This window comes from Microtus oregoni, unplaced genomic scaffold (genome assembly GCF_018167655.1).
Source record: "Microtus oregoni isolate MIOR12 unplaced genomic scaffold, Mior012 000029F_ref0000214, whole genome shotgun sequence".
In the NCBI taxonomy this organism is placed as follows: Eukaryota; Metazoa; Chordata; class Mammalia; order Rodentia; family Cricetidae; genus Microtus; species Microtus oregoni.
Genome location: NW_024543088.1, coordinates 31,447,961 through 31,472,125, shown reverse-complemented (window position 1 = coordinate 31,472,125; position 24,165 = coordinate 31,447,961). Strand labels below are relative to the sequence as shown.

Below are 24,165 nucleotides of genomic sequence, written 5' to 3'. Positions count from 1 at the left end.
CAGATCTAACCCAGCTTAGGAATGAAACCAAATGAGACCGGGTAACCCAGGGTGGTATGGCCACAGACAAGGCTTGCACCTAATATGGGAAGCCAGAGAATGCTCTGGTCTCAGGCTCACTGTCTTCTGCAACAACTTGCTGTTTCCATTACAGCAGGCAAGCAGGTTTCTCTTCTGAACCATGCCTCTGATGATGTAAGGATGCTCACTACTTCACATCCCTTAAAGGTTCCAGTGCCTCCTAGTACTCCCAGCTAGAAACCATGCTCCAGGCACACATACCCTTTAGGGAAAAATAAAACTATATCCAAATCATAGCAGTGGCCAGCTAGCATTATGCATGCATCTTTTTCTCCCATAGATTCCTAACTGAAAATATTGTTGCAGTTTTCTGGCACTGAGAATGTTATCATAGGTAGTACGAACTAAAGCATTTAAGTTAGGTGGGCGAAACCAAATGTCCACAGTAAGGGTACTGTTTTCCACTCTGAGGAATAGGAGGGGCCATCCTCTACAGTGTGGATGCTTCCCACAGTTCCTGGCTTTTGAACTCTTTATTTCAGAAGCAACATTCACCAAGTTGAGAATGGCCATGTCTTCTGGGAAAAAAAATCACCCTAAATGGGAACCATTGGCTTTCATAGTAAGCGAAAAAGAGAGTCTTCCATCAGTGAGAGGGAAAACAGGACCTGACTGACATGTGGTCTTGGCTTAGGGAAAAGAGTCTGGTTAGGAGCACAGGAAGTGGGAAAGGCATTTGTTCCCTTAAAGGGCATCTCTTCTCACACTGGCTGGTTCCTTTTGCCCGTTTCTTCCTGAGGACTCGGGAGTTTGTAATTAGACTGTCTATAATCTTTGGTTTATGATGTATTCACATTATATGCTGCCTTAACTTAGGGACAAACCTACCACCATATACAGTGTTTTGTCACCAAGGCTGGCTTTGAATTTATGAGCATGCTGCCTCAGCTTCCTGAGTACCAGAGTTACAGACATGGAAAGTGATCAACTTGAGTGCTGTATTTTGCCTTACCCAACAAAACACTCTTTGTTTTGCCTATGTGTTCATTATTCCCTTTAAACTGAATTTGTTTTAAAAGTTATAAAAAAGCAATGATGCTGTTGTAGTCCTCTGCACCTGCTTTTTCTACTGTTTTCTCACTAAAAGTTCATATGCTGGATATCTGACTGAAATCCCACACTTTACACAGATTGCAACACAACCTCCCAGCTCATTAGACAGTTTGGGTTAATTTGTGCGTATCTTTTTGTGATCTCCAGCTGAGTTTTACAGTAAGAGTCTGGGGATAATATTTTCATAATTTTGGGTGTATTTCAAAAGACGATGTCTGAATAAGAATTTTTATGTGAAAATAAGCTGGGGACCACTTTAAAGTTTGAAGACGATTTATCAATTCAGCAACAATAACAACAACAAAACCATTTTGCTTCCCCCACTCCCTCCAAATTTCTGGGGTAGGCTATTCAGGTTGAGAATGTCTCACTTGAATCTGAGCTTCGAATTAACTTAGGAGCCTATGGGATTCTCCTCTTGCCTGAGAGTGGCAAGTGGAAATCACCAGGGCAGAATTTCTGTAGGTCCTAGGGTGGAAGCGAGCAGACAATCATTCCACTTACCACGGTCTGCCATAACAAGCACAAATTGCAGCGAAGCCTTCTTTCTAGACCCAACATTTGGAAATAAGGGGAAAGAGATTATCTGCAGGGAGATAAAGTCTTAAAGGTTTTATTTCTTTTAAACTTTCAGATGTTTCATGAAGTCTGCAGAGAGATGCAAAGGTGTCTAGGCTAGCATGATTTGACTGTGATATGATTGAATGAATGAATGTGTTTAAAGGAAGCACACAGTAATTAGGCTATGGGACAGTTGTAGCAAGGTTACAGAACCCATTCTAAGAACCATGTTTGCACTGGACTCCGAAGATGGAAAACTCCTGACTGTGGAAGTGGTGCTATTGGAAAGAGACATGTGCTCGGTGTTAACACGCGTGTTCACCTGGTGGGCATGACATGGTGCTATTGGAAAGTTACATGTGCTCGGTGTTAACACGCGTGTTCACCTGGTGGGCATGACACGGTGCTATTGGAAAGTGACATGTTCTTGGTGTTAACATGCGTGTTCACCTGGTGGGCATGACACGGTGCTATTGGAAAGAGACGTGCTCCATGTTAACACACATGTTCACCTGGTGGGCATGACAGCCGCATTCATTTCCCTCTTTTGGTAGGTTCAGCTTCTGTCATCTGCTCCTCTTGAATCGTCCTATGAAGGGTCACTGTGCTGAGAGGTTCTGGGACTCAAAGGCTGAGGGCTACACTGCAGACTCCTTGGAACCTTCCTTACATGACGAAATCAAATGAGGGCAATTCTTTGAAGATAGCTTCTGTCCTGTTTTAGATGTCACCCCCAGTTGTACCTTGTCATCACCAATTCTGCATTTACCAAGTCCTTGACTGTGTGACACCCACAGCCAAATTTCTGAGAGTGAACTCTGAAAGATCAGCTTGTATTACCCTCACAAACCCTCTAGAACAGGGCCTGTGTGAGGTTTGTGTGTGTATCTCTGTGTTTATGTGGGAGGGTAAAGAGACCACTACAGTGCTGTTGTGTGATGTATGTAGCCTCACATGAGTTGATTATTGTATAATACTGTTTGGATATTTATATAATGCCATTTTGGGGGGGCTCATCAATCTCTTTTTGTGGGAGGTGACAGCAGTTGGGGAACAGGGGGACAGAACAACTGCTTCAAACATATTCAGAGACAGGTCGGGCACTGCACAACAAAAGAAGAAAATCAGATGATTATGATGGTGCTATGCTAATGTTTCCAATAGTTCTGATCTTGCAATTTATTCAAGTCAGTAAAATTAACTTACTTCAACAAGTAACAATTGAAATGCCTTGTGTGAATTTTTTGACCCTTTCTATAGAAAGTTTAGCAAGGTATCACAGATCACGAGCCACTTAGGGAAGTGGCAGTGTTCACCAGCCCAAGAGGAAGCAGCCTAAGAGGGATGGAGTGGTTCACTTACCAGGGTCAACTGTCTACTCCTGTTATTCTGGGGTTAGTAATAGCACTAACAATAGGATCCATGACCACATTCGAATGATAGGGGTTTGGGCCGCCTTCTGTAGATCTCTCCACTGCTCGCTCTTTGTTTAACCTTATAGTTCTCTTTCTTTCCATCCTTGAATCTAGTGAGTTTCTCTAGACTAGAGACATTGTTTCACATCTGTCATGGTCTAGCACATGTCTTCTGTTTGAGTAACACTTAAACTTGTTAAGATGAAGTGAAATTAAAGATCGAGAAAGAAGAGACCAATTAGAAACAGCAGTCCACCCTATTTTCTGTGTGCTGCAAAGCTGGTTTTGAGTTACACATGGGCTTTGTGCCTTGGGAAATATATTTAATTTTTTCCAGCGATGTAAGAGGATATTTGTAAAGTGCTTAGGTAGAGATTTTAAAATGCCCAACAACTGTTAGCTGCTAGCAGTGTTATCTCGATGATTATTAGTTACTGTTAAAAACTTTTTATATATGATAACTTTGAACTTGAGCTTTTCTACTTAGAGAAGGAAGATAATAATTTCTGCTCAGTCTCTCTTGATGATGAACACGAGAACACTTTCAAATACTGATAGGAAAGTTTGCACATTGGCACAGAGTAACTCATAAAATCACATGGGGCTCCACTGCCAATTTAAGAAAACATTTAAATACCACCTTTGGAAAGTGAGAGGATGATGAGCCTGGGGAGAAGCTGATCTATGCAACTGTAGAACAGAAGAGGACGTGGGAAGGACTCAGGGTAGACAAGCTGGTTAGAGTGGGATTAATTAGCAAGGCTACAGGTTGGATGTGGAGTGGACTGGTCCAGTGTTGGTAGCTGGAAGGCAGTGGTTTGAGCCTGAGCTACAGAAAGAATCACTCCAGGGTAGACGATTACCCTGGAAAATGAGTTAGGAGCATTTCAGAAAAGTCATACAGCATTAGACAATGTAGCAAGTTGCTCTTTATCTCCTATATGACTTTACTTGTGTGGTAGGAAGGATTCTAGTAATTACACATTTGAGTACCTTTCAACCTTTCTTCATCCCTAAAAGTAGAGTTTGTTTCAAGTTTGACCAATACTTGGAATCATTTTTGCTCTATTGCAGGAAATCTTTGGCTATCGGACTCAAGGCTGTAAGAAAGTTCTCTGTCTCATTGGCTCCATCTTCTCTCTTGGAATACTTCCGTTGGTGTTTTACTGGAGACCAGCTTGGCATGTATGGGCAAACTGTGTCCCGTGTTCCCTGCAAGAAGCAGATGTGGTGTTGCTGAAGACCACTGTAAGTAAGCATCTGTTTTCATAGATGCTGTCCCTTTTTCTGGCTATTGGGCTGTAAGGTGGCCAGAGGAGATGCCCCCAGGGCAGGTGGTACAAGGGTAAGCTCCTCTATTGCTGTGCACCTGCCCAGAACCTGACATTTGTCTACACTAGGATTTCTTAAGAAGAGTCACTTCACAGAGTAGTCCCTTCAAAACTGCAACTGTAACAAATGTTAGAGCCAACACAAACATGCTGTTTGCTGAAACGGTGGGTAGTGTAGAGTAGTGAAGTCAAAACTACAAGCTACTTATTCCAAATCTTACCAGCTCTTGACTTCAAACCTGGTACATAGATGCTTAGGGCCTCCGCAGGAATGACTCTGGAAAAGGGACAAGGGAGTTTGAGAGATGAGGATCATCCCACTAGAGAAGCTGCTGTCTCCCTGTGCTGATAGGAGAGAGACATAGTTTTCTGATACGCTTGTATCCTGTTCTGCATACTGTTCAGGATACTAGGGCCTAAAACACAGGCATTTTGTCACTGAGGTCATTGCCACTCTGCTATTTCATGGTTGTGGTGTCAGGTGAGGCTCTCTCTGGGAATCTTCTTGTCACTTCCTGTTGAAATACGGAGCGGCGGGCTGTGTCCCGCCACCCAGCTAGCTTTACCCGAAATAATTACACGGAAACTGTATTCTTTTAAACACTGCCTGACCCATTAGTTTCAGTTTCTTATTGGCTAGCTTTTACATATTGATCTAACCCATTTCTATTAATCTGTGTAGCCCACGAGCTGGCTTACCAGGAATGATCTTAACCTGCGTCTGTCTGGAGTGGGAGAATCATGGCGACTCCCTGACTCAGCTTCTTTCTCCCAGCATTCTGTTCTGTTTACTCCGCCTACCTAAGGGTTGGCCTATCAAATGGGTCTAGGCAGTTTCTTTATTAATAAGAAATTACTCCCACATCAACTTCCTTTGGCACTCATGACATTGAGACCACATGCATCATCCCTGGAACAAAAGGGGAGGGGCTTTCTTATGTGTTAATTGATGATATACTCCCAGTTCTCGCATCTGTATGGGGTGATGGATAGGAAGACATGGTTCTCCTCCTGAGAGAATGAAGTGACTGTCTCTTGGAGAACTCTTTCCTGACTAGCTTACCCTGTTATCCTAACAAGGCTTTGGCACACACAAATGACTCGTGGCAACAACCAATTTTGATAAATCAACTTCTATAACAGATGCCTTTAACCTTCTTAATGCTGTGGCCCTTTAATACAGTCCCTTGGGTTGTGATGAAGCCCCAACCAGAAAATTATTTTTCTTGTTCCTTTGTCATTGTAATTTTGCTACTGTTATGAATTGTAATGTAAATATCTGATATGCAACCCCTGTGAAAGGGTCATTAGACCTCCAAAGGGTTATGACCCACAGGCTGAGAACCACTGCTCTTTGGGGAGTGAGACACATGTTGACTTGAGCCCATCTTTCTACATAAACATTTTATCTATGCAGCAAGAGAAGAAAATAGCATCATATTTGCCAGCTGGTCAATCCAAAGGAAACAGCTCACTGCCTCCTAACGAAATAAACTAAATCAAACCCAAACACCCAAACATGCTGCTCTGAAACCTGCTATCCAGCACAGCTTCAGCTAACCTTTCATTCTCCTGGGAGTCCAACCAGGTTTACCTTTGTTGGCTTGTGTCATGGGAGCCAGCCCCATCCTTGAACTGGATCCTGGTCTTGTCAAACCACTACATGACACGTGGTAGCTTGGGGGCCACATCACACGTTCAACTATAATTTAACTAGATATTCTTGAAGAATTAACTTCTAGGCTTGAAGCGATCCAGAGGTTGTTGTATAGTAAGAACAACTAATTGGTATTAAACTGGAACTTTACCCCAAGGCTCCCATCATAAAGACTTGTAGACTGTTCAGGAGAGAAAAGTACTAGGCAGTTATCGTTGGGAACTTGAAGGATTAGAAAGCAGGGCCCCAGGAACATGGTAGGATGCACCTAAACTCATGGAATGGGAGGCAGGATGAAGCCCTGTGTCCTAGGCCTTCATCGACGGCCACTCCCACTGCATTGCACTTACGTTCTTTCTGTTCCAGTCTCACCAGCATCAGAATGAACTGGAGGGCCTGGGAAAACACATTGCAAGCTCCAACCCTCAACCCTTCAGACCTGCCAACCTATTCGATTTGGTTGGGGGCTCCAAGAATTTGTGGCTTTAACAAGATCTCAGGTGATTTGAGACCTTTTGGCAAAGAACAAACACTGAGAAAAAAATTGCTATAGTTACAACTTATATTTTTCCATTCACTTGTTCATTGGGAGAGGGATAGAGAGAAAAATATTTGACCTATGACTCAGCCATAGATATTTATATAGTAAATATATAAATAAAAAATAAAGTAAAAAAAAATTTGAGATTTAAGTAGGTGTTGGAGTGAACTTCCTGTACACAGCCTGAGCATCTTACCAAGGCAAGCGTATTTTCTGGGCCACTGAATGGGGAGGGACATAAGTATTTATGAAAGACTATTATTTGGGTTTCCTTTTTTTAAATGTATTCTCTCATACAATACATTCAAACTGCATTTTCCTCCTCTCCCACTTTCTCCTCCTCTCCTTCCCTGCCCCCACCCATTTCTCCTGTTTCCCTTCAGAGAAGACCAGGCCTCTCAGGGATATCAACCAAAATGACAAGACAAATTACATAAGTCTAAGCACAAACCCTCATCTCAAGGGTGAGTGATGCAACCCAGAAGGAGGACAAGGGTCCCAAGAATAGGCGGAAGAGTCAGAGGTACTGCCACTGTCACTGTTAGTAGTCTTGGGGTTCTTTTTAAATGGTGGTGAGGATAAACCCAGAGCCCTGAAAGTGGTCAGCCAGTATTCTACCACCGTGTTATATGCCCCGTATCCCTTTTACTATGATCTTGTAGCATGAAAAGAACTTAACTCCACATTGCACCAAACTAGCTCCCAGACAGCTACAATTTTGCTGCAATAGAAACAGATCCCCAGAAGAGGAGGAGCCCTCTGCCTTTTAGAGACTACAGCTCTGAGAACTCTCGGGTGGCTATCCCATACCCCCGCACCTCTATGCTGCTCACAGACCCAGGGCACAGATGGAAATGGAAAAAGAAAGTGGGAAAGTCACAGAAATGGATGGGGAACCAAGTTAAAAGAAACAAAGAGGAGGAAGAGCACTTACAAGTAAAAATCAGAAGGTGCATGGGCACATGGGCAGATGGAACCGATTTGCTCTCAAAAGCCAGACCTCCAGTCCTAGCATCTTAACTTTGTTACCAGATTTTCAGAACCTTGGTTATTTCATTTGTAAAATGGGACTATTGACTAATCAAGTATTTAGTCTTTTTTGAGCTGATGTGAGGTGATTGGTTATGTATGTGAAAAACCATTTACTAATTGTAAGACCACCAAAGCCAGGAGAGAGAGAGAGAGAGAGAGAGAGAGAGAGAGAGAGAGAGAGAGAGAAAATGTGTATATGTGTGTCTGTGTATTTGTGTATGTGTATATGTGTGCATATATGTGTGTGTGTGTATGTGTACATGTATGTATCTGTGTGTATCTGTGTGTGTGTGAGTGTGTGTGTATGTGTGTATGTGTGAGTGTGTATTGCTCCCAAACCTCCAAAATCTTTCTATTCAAGAGAGTTTGCTGTTGTCAAGGCCCATCTGCCCGTATGGATGCTGTACTTTCCTCATCACCCAGCAGGCTAGGAAGCCCGTGCAGGAGTCTAGAGACCTAGTCCACCCCCAGCCAGGTGTTCTCTTCTATTTTTCCTTTATTTGTCTTTGTAAACAGACATACACCGGAAAGAGTGGCTCTCCACTGGTAGGTCTGGAAGCGACACCCACCACGGAATCATCCTTCAATCATACCTCCCCAGAACTAATCAGAGATGCCTCAGCTCCCTCCAATCTTGCCTTTTCCATCTTGATTTCAACTTTAATTTTTAATTACCTGCTCTTATGTGTCATTTCAAATGGATTTGCTATGCCAGAGACTCTCCAAATAAATGAGCTTCTAAATTGGTCTTTACGTAATTAGACAAGAACTCAATTATTTCCAACGTTCTAACTATCTGAGACATGGAGAAGAATGTGCTCTCACCATCAATAGTGTAAAACTCTACTGCTAGGCTATTGCGTTAAAACGGCAACTTAAAAGATTGTGTTTGAATTCTATCGCAATAGCTAGCCTCTAACAAGTTTCCATTAGGAGGACAGAGTGACTCCTACCCGAAAATGCACTGTGTATCTGTTCTTCCTCTTATTAAAAAAATCAGTGCTTGGTATTTATCATCAATCTCACGCCAGTAAGATTACAGTTAATTATCAAAGATACTAATTAATTAGCCATTTCTCTACATAAAAAGCCACTATGTGCTTGCTGGAAATCCTCCGTATTCAACTCATTTTCAGCTCTTTTTCTTATTAAGCAATACTAAGCATGAGATTTTTATCTTTTTCCCCCCAAAGATGAGTGCAATTACAATCCGATTTCATAAATTTTAAAATGCATTTGATTTGCCATTTATCTAGTTGTGAATTTTAACCCATTTCTGTAGTGTTGCTTCATTTCTATGCAAATAACATGATTTACATTCATCGGTGGCGTGAATTAAATCCTGCTGGTGATTTCCATATCGTGGTAATAATTACAGACACATTTTCCCCTTCATTGTCATTGTGTGTCACAACGTGTCACAGCCTCCTGATCTGCAGCGAGATCTTTGTGATGGGTAGATTTGAGGCCTAAATCAAGGCACATCGTCTTGATGTTCCAGCGGATGGTGGCAAGGCCAGGGGCTTTAGCGCCAATCTCAGAAACTCTGCAAAGCCGCCGTGCATCTGGCATCCCGAAGGCTACAGGTCCAGCGGGGGTGTCTTTACGTAGTACTGCTTTTGCTTACTGATCCTGCCACGCTTCTTCCCTTTATCCTCCGCTAGCTGGTCTGTCAGAGTCCACACACCCACCACAGCACAACACTTGATTTTTATGTCCGCTCTCACCCATGAAGCTCCTCTGAGAACCACACATGCTATCATTCGCTCATGCATTCATTTGGTCATTCAGAACGTTATTTATCCAGTGCCAAGCAGGTTTCAGACCTAGGCGGTGACCAGACAGGTGGAAATCCGGTCCTTATTAAGAGTCATGCTATTTAATCCCAGCACTTGGGAGGCAGAGGCAGGCGGATCTCTGTGAGTTCGAGACCAGCCTGGTCTACAAGAGCTAGTTCCAGGACAGGCTCGAAAACCACAGAGAAACCCTGTCTCGAAAAACCAAAAAAAAAAAAAAAAAAAAAAAAAAAGAGTCATGCTAGTGAGAGTCCCCGTCCCCTGTGTAGAGCATAGAAAGTGGGTGTTCCATCTCACTTCCTGGAACTCCCTCGTTCTTCAACACTGTGCCACCTGCTCCTGTGTGGCCGTATTGTCTTTGTTGGTTCACTTTCGTCTCCAGATCTGGAGGCGATTACCACCTCCTTTTCTCTTTTCATTTCTGACCGTCATGCTGATTTGGAATCTGCTTTATATTGATACACTATTCACTTTTCAGCTTATATAGAATTTCACTGTGGTTATTCTAATTGTCATAACACCCCTGGAAAACAGCCGTTATCATCTATATTTCAGGGGTGAGGCAGCAGGAGCCCCTCCCTCCATTCTTCTTTTCTGAATGAACTCTGTGAGCCTCCGTGGTTTGGGCCACAGGCCTAGCTCATGGAGGGGGGGCATAAACATTGACAAATAAAGACATGTTGTGCTGAGTTCATCAGGTTACCCCACAAATGAGTATGAAACCACTGAGAAGGCCGTTAGCAAAGGTTCATGGGCACAGCAGGGTTAAGCAATAGTCTTAACCAAGTCCAAACCAGGAAGGACTTTTCTGAGATCGAACAATATGAGTTAAAAAGTGATGGTGGCTGATGGGGACAGGTATGGGGGGGGGGTGATCCACGTAGAGGAACCCACGTGGGCAAAGAGCTTGACCGTGAGCCTTCTGACTCTCCAAGATGAAGGTCTTTCTTTCTTTCATCCTTCAGACAATTCTCTGCTCTCATTCTGTCTTTCCTTTTGTTGGGTTATCGGCTTTATGAAAACAGAAGTTACTGCTTACATTTCATCCTTAAGAGAACCTGTGGCATATGGCCATAGCAGGTACCCAGTACTTATTTTAATTAAATTGAATAAACGGAATTGAATTGATAATAGGTAATCTAATGGTTTCCACTAGTATTGTGATTCTAGATACTAAAGTGAACTGTGCGCAGGCAGGCAGGAGGTGCTGCATTTTGACTCTAGATACTGAAGTGAACTGTGCATGGGCAGGTGGGAGGCGCTGCATCTATCTTCTCTTGGTGCACATTTGCTCTCTTGAGACCTAGTCTCCATTTCATTAGACATCCGGCCTGAAATCTAGCTGGCTTCTGAGGAAAGACCAAACATTGCCAAACAGCTTTGAGGCCTTACTCTTTGGGACACAGGGCTGTCAGCAGGGCTGGTTTCTGGGGAGATTTTTTCCCCCCTGGCTTGCAGTTAGTCACCTCCTCACCTGGCCTGTTCTGTTTTCTCACACTCCTGGCTTCATTCCCTTATCACATATGACATCATGTCTACCGGAGTAGTGTGTCACCTGTGACCTCAGCTAGCCTGAGTATCTCCTCCAGGGCCTATCTCCAAATATACTGGAGACTAGGGTTTCATGTGAATTTGGGTGTCTGATTTATTCTATAACACAAAGGTACTTAACCCTTTCTCTGCTGCCTCTGTAGGAGAGTGAGACCCTGGTGGATTCTCCCTCCTTGTGAGGTCAGTGGAGGGCTAGGGAGGAGCCTGCAGGCAGCACGCATTCCAGCAGGGGCAAACTCTTTAGTGCCTGCTGCTCCAGAGATGGCAGAGGGTTAACTGGTTTACCCAGGACTCCCTGTCCACTCAGGAAACAATAAACAAGCCAAGACTCCCAGTCAAAACTCCAAAGACAGGTGCCGGGTGATGGTGGCGCACGCCTTTAATCCCAGCACTCAGGAGGCAGAGGCAGGCGGATCTCTGTGAGTTCGAGACCAGCCTGGTCTACAGAGCTAGTTCCAGGACAGGCTCCAAAGCCACAGAGAAACCCTGTCTCGAAAAACCAAAAAAAAAAAAAAACCTCCAAAGACAGGGAGGGCGATTCTGGGTTTTCTTTCCCCTTTCTTCCTCTGCCTCCTCTTCCTCTCCTTTCTCCTTCTCTTCTTCCTCCCCTCTACTCCTTTTTCTCCCCATTTTCTTCCCCTCCTCCTTTTACTCCCCCCTCCTCTCTTCTTTCTCTTCCTTCCCCTCCTCTTCCTCTTTCTCTTCCTTCCTTATCTTCTTCCCTTCTTCTCTTCTTTTTCTTCTTCCCTCTTCTCTTTCCACTTCCTCCCTCCTCCCCCTTTCTCCTCCCTCCTCTTACTCTCCTTCTCATCTTCTTCCCCCTCCTCTTCTTTCTCCTCTTCCTCTTCTTTCCCCACTCTCTTCTTCTTTCTCTCCCTCTTCCTTTTCCTCCCCTCCTCTTCCTCCCTCTCCTCTTCTTCTTTCTCCCCTCCTCCCTCCCTCCCTCCCCTCCTCCTCCTTCCCTCATCCTCTTTCTTCTCCTCCTTCTCTTCATCTCCCCATTCTTTCTTTCACAGGGACCTTTGTCATATAACTTGGTTGTTTTGTGCCTCTTCCTCCTTTTTGGTCAACATGTCCCCATGGAACTAAGACACTGGCTAGTCTGTGCTTCCTCGAAGACACAGGGCATTCTCCACACATTTTCTAACTAAAGCCAAAATTCCAATTAACGCCAACTCTTTAAGCTCAGTATCACTGGGAATACAAGCTGAGTCTATCAGGAACTCCCACGTGGTGGAGGCCACTATCTTAGTACTGTAATGAACTCACCTCTGAGAGAAAAGTCTCAGTTTTTAGTGTCTCTTTGGACTTTTGGGTTGGATTTCTTTTGTCTTAAGGCACACTCAACAGTGTGTTTCGTGTGTGGGGACCAACCTCTCAAGTTGCAGAAGTCATAGAACTATGGAAACTTCTACACTGTTTTTAAACTCCAAGAGTTGAAGTGGTTTTAGGGAAAGTCTGGAGTCTGATTAAGCAACAGACTCTACTTCGTTTACCTATCGAAGTTAACCTAGTATTTCTGGGTTCAAAAGAATGAGCTTACAGGAATAAAAAAAAAAAGAAAAAAGAAAAAAAAAGATGCTGTTTCTTTTGTTTGTCTGCCAAGGTGAAATAAGTCCTTTCTGTATTTTCAGCTTCTCAAAGTTATTCTTCAGTGGTTTGCAGGTCTGCTCTTTTAGGTTCAATGATTAATCACATCAATTTTTCTGTTGCAGAGATGTAAATCTGTTTGACGAGACCGAGGTATCAAAAATTCAGACCTTCTAGACCAGTGGTTCTCAGTGTTCCTATCGCTGCCACCCTTTAGAAACTTCCTCATGGTGATCAGGTGGATGGCGAAGGACGGAGGGTGGCAGGGACCTCGAGCACTCTGACAATTTAGAGGAAAGCTCACTCACAGAAACCAGGATGGTTACCAAGATGTGAACCTTTGAGCTGGACCGGGAAGAATGGTTAGGCTCTAGCTATGCAACTAGGGAGGAGAGGAGGGAGGGAGTGTGTTCCTGCCCCAGGGGATAGCAGGAGAGAGGAGTCTTCTCTTTGGGATAACAAACAGACCAAGCCGAGCCACAACCACTGCAGCCTCTCCTTGTTACCTGTTGCCTAATTCAATGAATTCGGGCATCTTCAAGTGTGTGTGTGGTGGGGAGGATGAACTTCAGCTCCGATCTACATCCCCAGTCATTAACTCTCAGGCTTAGACTTCTACCATCACCATTCTTAACCCCTGAGGTGTATCAGATGTCAAGTGGGTGCCTGTTTATCGTTCAGATAGCAGTTGCTGTTATTATCACACTACTCTGCAAAGGAGCTATGTAATAGCTGCTCACCAAGCTTGTACTCATGAGGAATAAATAAGCCAACTGGAAAGGGAAATAATGTCGTTTAGGGTCATGCTGTATGGGCACTTCTTCAATCCCACCTTGCTTAATACAGTCAGTTACCTCTGTGTAACTGATGCACGCAGCCGGTGGTCTTCAGCTTTGCACTGTACTCTCATTGAGAAGGTGGCAGGACATCACACTGAGGGCCGGCATACAGTCAGTAAGAATTATTTCTCACTTCAAACTGATCTAGGAGAAATATGAGAATAGAGAACCTTCTGAAGTCACTGAGATGAGAGTTTAGAAATGTTCTTCTTTTTCTCTTGAAGGGAGTATGTCAGTGAGACTGTTCAAGAAAAAGTGGATTTTGAATTGAACCTTGAAACACGGGGGTGGTTCCATTCATCAGGTTTTCTCATGCTCACAGGGATATACAGTCCCTTGAATGTCACGGGGTTTGTTTTCCTCAGTGTGAAGTCGCCAGCTGAACTGAAAAGTGATGGTGAAATCTCTTGTCTGGGAATGCACCTCTTCCTCTCTGGCTTCGGCTTTTGTGTTGGTGTCTCGTATTTCTGTTCAGATACCTTAATAAACGGCCACAAATCTTTGTCTCTTAAGATCCAAAGGCATTGTATGTGCGTCACATTTCAATGATGGACATTTCTGTCTAGATTGTTCATTAGCTTACTAACTCACAACATTATACGAAATGATGTTTTTCAGCATAAATTTTAGCCTGATGACTTCTCTTAACTCCCCGGGGGTTTTGATGTCTATTCCCCAGGATGAATTCAAAATTTATTCTTGGAAAAGGGTAATGTGGATCTCCTTGTCAGCACTGAACAGAACGTCTGGTCTCACTCCCGACCACCCTCTCATTACAGATGAGGAATATATCATAAACAGAGCCATAAGAAAGCCAGACCTAAAGGTGAGTAAATACCGTCTCTGAGGTGCCAGAGAATTAAAGAATCATTTATTTTATGTGTACGAGTTTACTTGAGCATATGTACTCAAAGATGCTTCAATGGTCAGTCATGGACTTAGGTTTTAGCTAATTCTGAGGAATAGCCTCAGACATTGTCAAAAGGTAACCATTCCATTTTATGGCCTGAGATCAAACTTACCAGTGACCTCTTCATTCTGGCTTGTTGCAGGCTTGGCTTGTGGATATTTCGTTTGTATCATGTTTTCTGTTTTTTAGTCTGGCTTGGTGTGAGTCCAGTGTGTGTGTGTGTGTGTGTGTGTGTGTGTGTGTGTGTGTGTGTGTGTGTCTGTGTGTGTGTGTGCTCTCATTCTACACACAACTTGTTGTTTACAATGTATCCAAAACAGATCATCAAATTTGTGCAATTAAAATTGTCAGCATCCCTCACTTAGTGCACTTTGAACCCTAAAGTCAAGGGGCTTGCAGACTTACTCTGAGGCTGGCTTGAATCATTTCCTGTGAGGACAGAGCCTGAAATGCTGGAGCCAAGACTCTAGCCTCTGGAGTGATGAAATCAAAGCCATTGTCAGGAGCAAAGCAATGGTGATAACGATACCTGAACTTCTTCAGGAAGACCTGAAGACACTTAGTGTGATGAGCACTAGTGTTCATGGACCACAGTTGTTCATGGCTCAGTTCGCAGGGACCACAGGGGACATTCAAAGGAATTTAAGCTGTAAAAGAAGAAACTGGAGGTTCTAACATGGGCTGTGTTGGCTAACAAGCCCCAGGGTTGGTTACTTTCTAATGTTCTCTCCTCCCTGTGTTTGACAGTTTACAAAGGACACATTTTTCCCAGTGGCAATTTGCTCCAGTTTCATATGGAAAATCGATTGGAAATAGGCATGTTTTCAAAGAATTTCTTTTGTAACAAATCTCATTGCAATTTTTACAAATTATAACATTTGACTTCCAGAGAGAGGAGGGAGGGAGGGAGAGAGGGAGGGAAGGAGGGAGGGAGGGAGGGAGAGAGAGAGAGACCAAGCACTGTATGATAACTGAATAGAATTATGATTCAGTAAGGCTTTGGCATTTAGAGATTTAAACTGTATTTTTTTTTAGCTGACATGTACTTTTACATAGCAGTCATTTATTTTACAAAAATGTATTGAATACTTTCATTACGCACCAGTTAGAGGCTTTTCCCAACTTCAAAATGTACCTGATGGTTGACTATAACATTAATAAATGTAGACTACACAGAAAGGAGCTGAACAGAACTTAGACGTATTCTGGTCAAATGCCAAAATTTATTCCTGGAGAAACTGAGGCACAGGGAAAGATAGTTGAAGTTCTCAAGGACCCGGATAGAAGAGCAGCTAAACCAGGAAGCCTGAGTGGTGTTCCTCAACCTGAGCTGCACATTAGAATTACCCGGGGAAATTCAAAAATATTTATGCCCAAAGTACACTGCAGACAAATTAAATCTCATGGCCACAGGACCCAAACAGCAATATTCCTTAAAGCTTTCTGGGTGATTCTTCTAAGCACCCTGGGGTGATAACTATTACCCCACAGCAAACCCAGAGCCCCTCTGCTTCTCTTTGAGCTTACTGAGGTCACCAGTTTTTGGAATTTGTATCACCATAAAAAACTGCTTAAGGGAATCGAAAGAATGGTCATAAGCAAGAATCTCTTTTCCTTTCCTCTGCCAAGACCCACAGAGCCCTACTCTCCAGGGTACACTTGACTGCAACAGGCTCCTCTTTTTCCTTGCAGCTGCCTTGCTCTTCTTCATCATGTCTTCTGTAGGCTACTCTACAAACCCATCGTCTGCGAGGCAAGGATGCTCCTGACTCATGCTAGCATCTGGGTTGCTCACAATGTAGCCCTAGTTTATGCCCCCCCCCCCAGCCTTATCCATCAGTCTGCAATCAAACAGGCCTATTTTCTTGCTTCTTGCCTCTCAACTAACTCATTGACTTACTCTATTCTGTCTTCATTGGACCAAAATTCTTCCTACCCTTTAACATACCGGTTCCAATGTTATCTCTTCCACGGTGCCTTCAGCCACCTGTCTTTTCTATATTTCTGCAGTATTTTAAGGCAACATATTAATGTCGTTATATATAGATGTACTATTATATATTTAGTACAGATGTTTCTCTGGCATACATATTGGACTACAAAACATAACTTTTATCTTGTGATATGTTTTATTTCCTTATTAGTTTGCAAGGTAGTGAAATGTTCAGACTACATTTCATTCATTCTCCTATTATTCCGTATGGTGAAGCGTGTTGGCCAGAAGATTACTTCTAATAAAAATGTTGTTGGTGTAGAGGAGTAGGGGATGGAAAGTTAGGGAAAGAAAAAAATTTAAGAACCGCCTCTGGCTCTCCCATTGCTTCTTCCACAAATGTCTCCTTAGCCCCCGAGTCTCTGTGCGTGCCCTGATCTTCAAACTGGAGACTGTTGTAATACTTTTTTTTCTTTTTGTAGGTGAGATACATAAAGGTGCAGAAAATAAGATATGTTTGGAATAACTTAGAAGGACAGTTTCAAAAAATTGGGTAAGTTGCTTCCGCAAATGCATCCAAAGAAGGCAGGCACTGTTTTGCAAACATCACAGTCACTGGATTCTTCCTATTGTTTTAGCTCCCTGGAAGACTGGCTCAGTTCTGCAAAGATACATCAAAAATTCGGATTAGGTCTGACATCAGAAGAACAGGAGATCAGGTACTACAGGCACTGTGTCTATACTAGCTCCAAAGGGCTGTGATTGGTTAGTCAGCCCAGTAGGCAGTCTTGATTCACTAATATCAAAAAGATGTGTCCAATGCATGAGCTCATACATCTTCAGATAAATCCCCTCCCCCTTTTTTTGATGGGATTGGGGGTAGAACAGGTATGACCACAAATCCCGTAGAAGATATGTGCAGTGTGAAGCTCAGAAAGATTTCGTGGCTTGAACAAGGTCACAAAGAGGGAAACACACACACACACACACACACACACACACACACACTCATACTCATAGACACACACACCACACATGCATGTGCACATACAAACACACATGATGGGGGAAATTGGCTGAGCTCCACAAGGTCAATAAAATGGAAACACACACACATACTGCACATGTATGCATGCATACAAGCACACACGGTGGGGGAGACTGGCTGAGCTCCACCTAATACCACTCACAGTGCTTTAGATCAAGACCTTATAAGGTGTGTGTGTAGCTCCACCATTCCAAATCAATCACTAGCAGAGAAACAGGGTTTGGAGTGGGCACTTGATTGTTCAGAATCTGTGGCTTTGAGCAAATATCTCTTCCATTTGGGTTTTACTCTCGCAGCCATAAAATGAGGAAAAAAGGGCTGGAGATGCGGTTTGGCTGCTAAGGGCACTTACTGCTCTTCCAGGTGACCTGGGTTTGGCTCTGAGCACTCAGATCAGACTCCTCACAACCACAGGAAACTACAGTTGTGGGTGATCCAGTGCTCTCTTCTGGCACCATGCACAATTTCACACACACACACACACACACACACACACACACACACACACACACACATCTTAAAGCAGGAGGATAGAGACCTATTCCTCGTACTTGGTGCAGATGGAGCCCATTGCAGCCTTAGTATTGCCTGCATGCTTGTAAGCAATGCAGAATCCCGGTATGCCCCTTACTCCTACTGAAGCAGAGTCTTCATTTTCGTGAGATTACCCAAATTATTCGTGTTACATAAAAATGGAGGACCATAGTGAACGCACTTTGCAAAGCTGTTTTATCTGAGAGTCTAAACGGAAGGCCCAGAGAATGGTTAGTATTCTCCACAAGAAAAGAGTTCATAAAGGCCATGTCTCTGCATAATGGAAACGTCCCAATTCTGGGATTATCAGTTAGTGGGATGTATAAGTCCCATGATGAACTTTTTCTGAGAATCAAGGACTTTTCTGCTCACATTAAAGCAAACATTCAGCCTCACCGAACTCCTGTATACGGGCATCAACAGATATGGAATTTCCGTGCCACTACAAATATTCAATCTTCATGATTTCCCCATTCCATTTCCATGGACTAGTGGAGGGGGAGAGAAAGAGTTGAGAACATATGAGTTCTGAAAGCATTTGGGATAAAGTAGCTAATATTAGATACCGAAAGTACTCCTTAGGGGGAAATATTTAGACTTCTCCCACGACCTCTCATATTCTTCAGTTACGTTGAGACATGTGGGTGTGCTATATAACAAGAGACACTTCAGTTGACCCCGGGAAGTGAGAAAAGGAACGTGGAACAGACTTTTGTTTTTGAATGTGCTGGGAGCTAGTTTTCTTTCATTGCTGACTGACTGCTCTGTGGTCTCTCTCTGTAGGAGGTTAATTTGTGGGCCCAATGCTATTGATGTTGAAATCACACCTATTTGGAAACTGCTCGTCAAAGAGGTAATTTCTCCAGTGTTTTGCCCGGACATTGGGCGGAACCTGATGAATTTTTGTCTGGCCAGTTGAGGATGCTGCTTGTTACTAAGATGTCTTAAGAGAATGCCAACCATGCTTTCCGGACATGCCATGCGCTCTTTTCCTTCACACTCTGTACACACTGCACACTCCAGTGCAGGCTGTGGCACTCATGGGTCCTCTTCTTATTTGATGATTTAGACGAATGCTGGGAATGCTGGGGTTTCCCCTTTTCTTAAAATACTGTGCCGCTCAGCTCACTTCAGTTCTGTGAAACCAAAATCACATTTATTTTAGGAACAAAAAATATTTTTCTTAGACAATGTATACAGTTACCTCAGTATCCAAAACTGTAAAGAGAAAGCCATATCTGTTTAGCCTTCCTAAGCTCTGCTGATCTCAATGTACATGTGAGAGGGAAAGAATGGCTTGACCATCATTTACTAAGGTAAAAATGCTCTCTTGTACTTTTATTGTTGGAGTTATTATTTTTAAACCATATAGCAGTCCTCTGTGTATTGCTGATATCCCATCTCCATTTATCTTTGCCTTAAAAAGGCTTCCCAAATTCAAGATACTTTCTCAATATTTCTTTTTCTTTTCTTTTTTTTTTTTTTTGGTTTTTCAAGACAGGGTTTCTCTGTGGTTTTGGAGCCTGTCCTGAAACTAGCTCTTGTAGACCAGGCTGGTCTCGAACTCACAGAGATCCGCCTGCCTCTGCCTCCCAAGTGCTGGGATTAAAGGCGTGTGCCACCACCGCCCGGCTTTCTCAATATTTCTAAAAATGTTTGAGAATGACAGAAAGTAAAGCAAATTGCTTGAGAAAGGTTCTGTGGGCTTCCTCCCTCACCAGAAGCCAGGACTTCTGTTCCTGTGAGCAACTACAATGAATTTGAGAAAAACACAACCTATTTTTAACTAAGTCAGGACTGCAATCATTGATGCTGATGTCTGTTCCCTCCCCGTGACCTAGATGTGTGGTTACCGCTTGCCCCGCCAGCGTAGCTCCCTACTTATGGAAAAAGGCAGTCTTATTTTCATCCACCAATGAAAAGTTTGTTAAAGGCATTGTTTGTGTCTTTTTTCTTGTCATAGAGTGGACACTATGCGGGGTAGTTTAATTCTGCAGACCTGAATATGTCACCTTTCTGGAGTTCAGGAAGTATAAATGGGAGGCGATAACATCTACTCCTTCATTGATTCCTCTGATGCTTGCCACAATGGCATGTGAAGAGCAACTTTGTAGATTGCCAAGTGTAGCCGTGATTAAAATAAGTGCTCCGGGCTTAGAGCACTTTAAGGGTTTAGATTTTTGGCTCCATGACAATCATAGCTGTATGACCTTGAGCAAATTTCTCAAGATCTGAGGCTCTGTGTCCTTATCTTCATAGTAGAGATAAGTAATGACTTCTGTTTAGTGAGGTAATTATGGGAAAAAAATGAAAAGATTTAGGGGACGTGGCTCAGCACATTCTCTAGTATGTGGAACCTGTTGATCAAATACAGCAACAAGAAGAATAGCATATCGCGTGGTGTGATTGATGTCACCATGCCAGCTACGAAAACAAGCCAATGAACAGCTCTGTGTGAAACCCAAATGCCATTCTTGTCTTCCTGTCTTTATGTCTGCTGACAGGTTCTAAATCCATTTTACATCTTTCAACTCTTCAGTGTCTGTTTGTGGTTCAGTGAAGATTACAAGGAATATGCCCTTGCCATCATCCTCATGTCTGTCATTTCCATAGCTTTGACCGTGTATGATCTCAGACAGGTGAGTTTCCCTTGGCCGTGTGTTTGGCTTCACCAGTTTGTTCTTCTACAAGAGTCTTGAGACAGCGTTGCCCCATCCATGTGAAACAAGTTTATGTTTATGGAAGCACAGCAAAGCTACCACCGTCCAGCGGTGACCCCTTTCTCTTGCTGCAATCCTAGTCCTTCAGGAGACATAGGAACCTGTGTTAATATACACTCCTTGATCTTTTTGTTTGTTGGTGTCTGCCTACTGAAGTTCTAGTTCACCACTTGGGTTCCATTATATTTATAGCAGGGGGGTCTAGGTGCTGTTGGAAGAAAACCACACAGCCCAGATGAGTTGATCACATACGAACCCATGAGTACTGGCAAGTTTTCTGTGCACCCTGATCAAAGTGTTCTTCCACGTTGTAAAATTACGTTTCAAGCTGTCTTTCTTCAGAGGTGCCCATCTTTGCTTTCTCAGCAGACAATCTTACAAACCATGTCTCCACGTTGATAAAAGCCTCGTATGAAATTTGCTCAACTCCCCACTCTCTATTGCCAAATGCTCTAATCTCTGCAGCCCTGGCTCTGCCTCCCTCTTGCCCCAGTAAAGGAAACACCTAAGATATCATCATCTGTCTGCACCCAGACACCTGCTCTTCCCTTTAGTGTGTGTGTGCAACCCACAGGTGACTCTCCTCTGTGTGCCTTCCCAAGAGGTTATCCATGTTCAACATTCTCAAGCTTCATCAGTCTTAAGCACAAAACTCCAAGAAAGGAACGTTTTCTCTTTGCTCTGCACCCAGCTTCAGTTGCTGCTGTGGTTTCCTTCTTCCTTTTACTACAAATCTTGATTTTTTTATACTCTCTCTCAGGCTCTAAACAGTTTTATTTCACTCTTTACGTGCTGACATGATTTCTTCCTTCATACTCCCATCTAAACGACTTTTGTTAAAGGCACCAATATAATCCCAAAGTCTACAGGTAATTTGAAATGAAATTTTAAAAAACCATTTAAAATTAGCTAGTCATTTTCTCTTGTACAAGGAACAATATGCAGGTATGTTAAATAATTTAAGGCAGAGGAACACTGTAAATAAAAATAGGATCCCTTTCCACTGGAAGAATCACCAGTGTCCAGGCTGGACTTTTAGGACCTACTGGGGTCAGATGTTCTTTACATTTTAGCATAACACACACACACACACACACACACACACACACACACACACACGCACGCACACACACACACACACACACATACACACACACACTTTTCAGAATAAAAGTATACCATAAGCACTATTTTGCAGTTGCATTTTAACTAAGTATATCTTTAATATTGTTCCATATCAACACGGATATTTTCCTTAGATCTAATGTAGTTTTATAATTATATGCTGACTATTTTGACTGCTGATCGCTTCTTAGGTGTTTCATAGTCTTTTGCTACTAAAGCAAAGCAGCAATGAGAACTTTACATAAGGTTTTTCACCCTTTATATCTATAGTAACTTGTACTACATAGAAGCATGTGTCTAGTTTATTGTTCATAAATTTATTTATCTATATGACTAAGTGACTAAAATATATAAATATTTTAATATATATATTTTTAAAATGTACCTTTAAGAAAGTTTATTGACAGTAAGAGTCATGTTTCTGTTTTCCCTTCTATCTTCTTTCTTTTTTTTAATTTATTTATTTATTAAAGATTTCCGTCTCTTCCCCGCCACCGCCTCCCATTTCCCTCCCCCTCCCCCAATTAAGTCCCCCCCCCAGCCCGAAAAGCAATCAGGGTTCCCTGTCCTGTGGGAAGTCCAAGGAACCCCCACCTCCATCCAGGTCTAGTAAGTTGAGCATCCAAACTGCCTAGGCTCCCACAAAGCCAGTGCGTGCAGTAGGATCAGAAACCCAGTGCCATTGTTCTTGAGTTCTCAGTAGTCCTCATTGTCCGCTATGTTCAGAGAGTCCGTTTCTTAACATAACCTTAGGGACATAAAAGCTGCTAGTGAGTGTTAGTTGAGTGAATGCAGAAATGAATGAAAGGATGAGTTAGTAGCATAATGCTCTCTGACCATATCTGATTGTACTGAATATTCTTAAGGCATATTTATCAGATTTAAAAACAATCCAGAGTGTCATTTAAATATTCTATGACAATTTCATATATATAATATATATATTTCATATATATATATTATATATATATATATTTCATATATATATTGGTCACTGTGATTTCTCTATTTCATTACCTTCTCTCATTTTTCCCCCATCCCACTAAAACCTTTTCTCCAACAAGGCCCTCTCCTCCTTTGATGGTGTGTGTGTGTGACCCACTGGCTTATTAACGTTGCCTGTGTAAATTTGGATTAGGTGTTATTTTCTGGAGCATAGGCAACTTACCAGTGACTATATCCCTCAAGAAAACCACACTCTCAATTCCAGCAGCCATTAACTTCCCACAATCCTCCTGGGAGAGGCAGAGCCTTGTGAGCCTGTCCCCTTAGGGAGTGTCTCAAATAATAATAGTAAGATAAAATAAATGAAAACCTGAAATGATTGGAAGCTTAAACAGGTCATTCACTCAATGTTTTCTTACTAAATATGGAATAAAACATATTTCTTTATTTTTGTCTCTTGCTTTGATTCACTCTCAATGTGATTAAATTATCAAAAGCATCATCAGTGGAAAGACGATCTCTTCCACTCAGGGTGTCCAGCTGGCAGCCTAAAGCCCTCCATGTTGATAGAGGGTTTGTGCAATTCTGAGCTCCATGCTGGGGTCTGTACTTAAATAGATAAACGTTGTTTGTTTTCCTTCTCTTTGCAGCAGTCTGTAAAACTGCACCATCTTGTCGAATCACATAATAGCATAACAGTCTCTGTATGTGAGCGAAAAGGTAAGTTCCGCTCTTTTATACCTATGTGTTATATCCACAGGCCACCAGAAAGTGACTCGGCTTTGGTTTTATGATCATTTGTACCAACTCATCTGTATATGTATGTTCTTATACATTTACTTAGAAAGAGGAACTGAGATCTATTCATCATAACAAGGAAACTCACTTTATAGAGGCTGAGTTAGCATGGCAAACCAAACATACCTGTAAGGTACATAACTTGGTAGATTATGACATATGTGTATACTCAAAGAAGTATTGAACCCATCAAGCTGACAAGAGGCACAGGAAGACTTACGGCCTACAGTTGTCTCGAGTCCACTTGTCCTTCCTCATAATTTGCTTCCCTCATACACAAGCAATCATGCATCTGTATTCTGTCACTATTAACATCTCTATTTAGAATTGTACGTGAATGGTATTGTATGAGATGCATTCTTTTGTCTTTTATAATATATTTTGAATTAATTTGTCAAGAGGAGAACAAAGTTCACAGTGTAAGATTCACCAGCTTTTGTTAAGAGTATTAATAGTACATTATTTTTTATTCCATAAGGTATACCATTAGATGGGTGTACATTTGTTTAATTCATCTGAGGATGACATTTGGGCTATCTCATTTTTTTGTTGTTGTTACAAACCTGAGTGCTGTGAACAGTCAGGTGTGGGTCCTTCCATAGACACGCTCTGTCATTCCTTGTGTGCATCCAGTTACAGAGCAGCAACCTTGTGGTAGATGCTCAACATTATAAGAAGATAATGAATTGTTTTCCAAAATGATTA

The 24,165-nt window shown here is 42.5% G+C and overlaps 1 protein-coding gene across 3 annotated transcripts in view; it reads left to right on the top strand.

The window, feature by feature from the left end:
• Window positions 1-24,165, top strand: part of Atp13a4 (ATPase 13A4) — a 134,378-nt gene that overhangs the window by 45,077 nt on the left and 65,136 nt on the right. For 2 of the 3 annotated variants that reach the window (XM_041677992.1, XM_041677994.1), the window contains exons 2-8: window positions 4,185-4,358; window positions 14,127-14,273; window positions 16,773-16,843; window positions 16,929-17,009; window positions 18,656-18,725; window positions 20,377-20,511; window positions 23,313-23,382. In XM_041677992.1, coding sequence (XP_041533926.1) covers window positions 4,185-4,358; window positions 14,127-14,273; window positions 16,773-16,843; window positions 16,929-17,009; window positions 18,656-18,725; window positions 20,377-20,511; window positions 23,313-23,382 — 748 coding nt within the window. Of the gene's footprint in view, window positions 1-4,184; window positions 4,359-14,126; window positions 14,274-16,772; window positions 16,844-16,928; window positions 17,010-18,655; window positions 18,726-20,376; window positions 20,512-23,312; window positions 23,383-24,165 lie in introns of those variants that run through there. The other variant, XM_041677993.1, reaches the window with a different exon arrangement.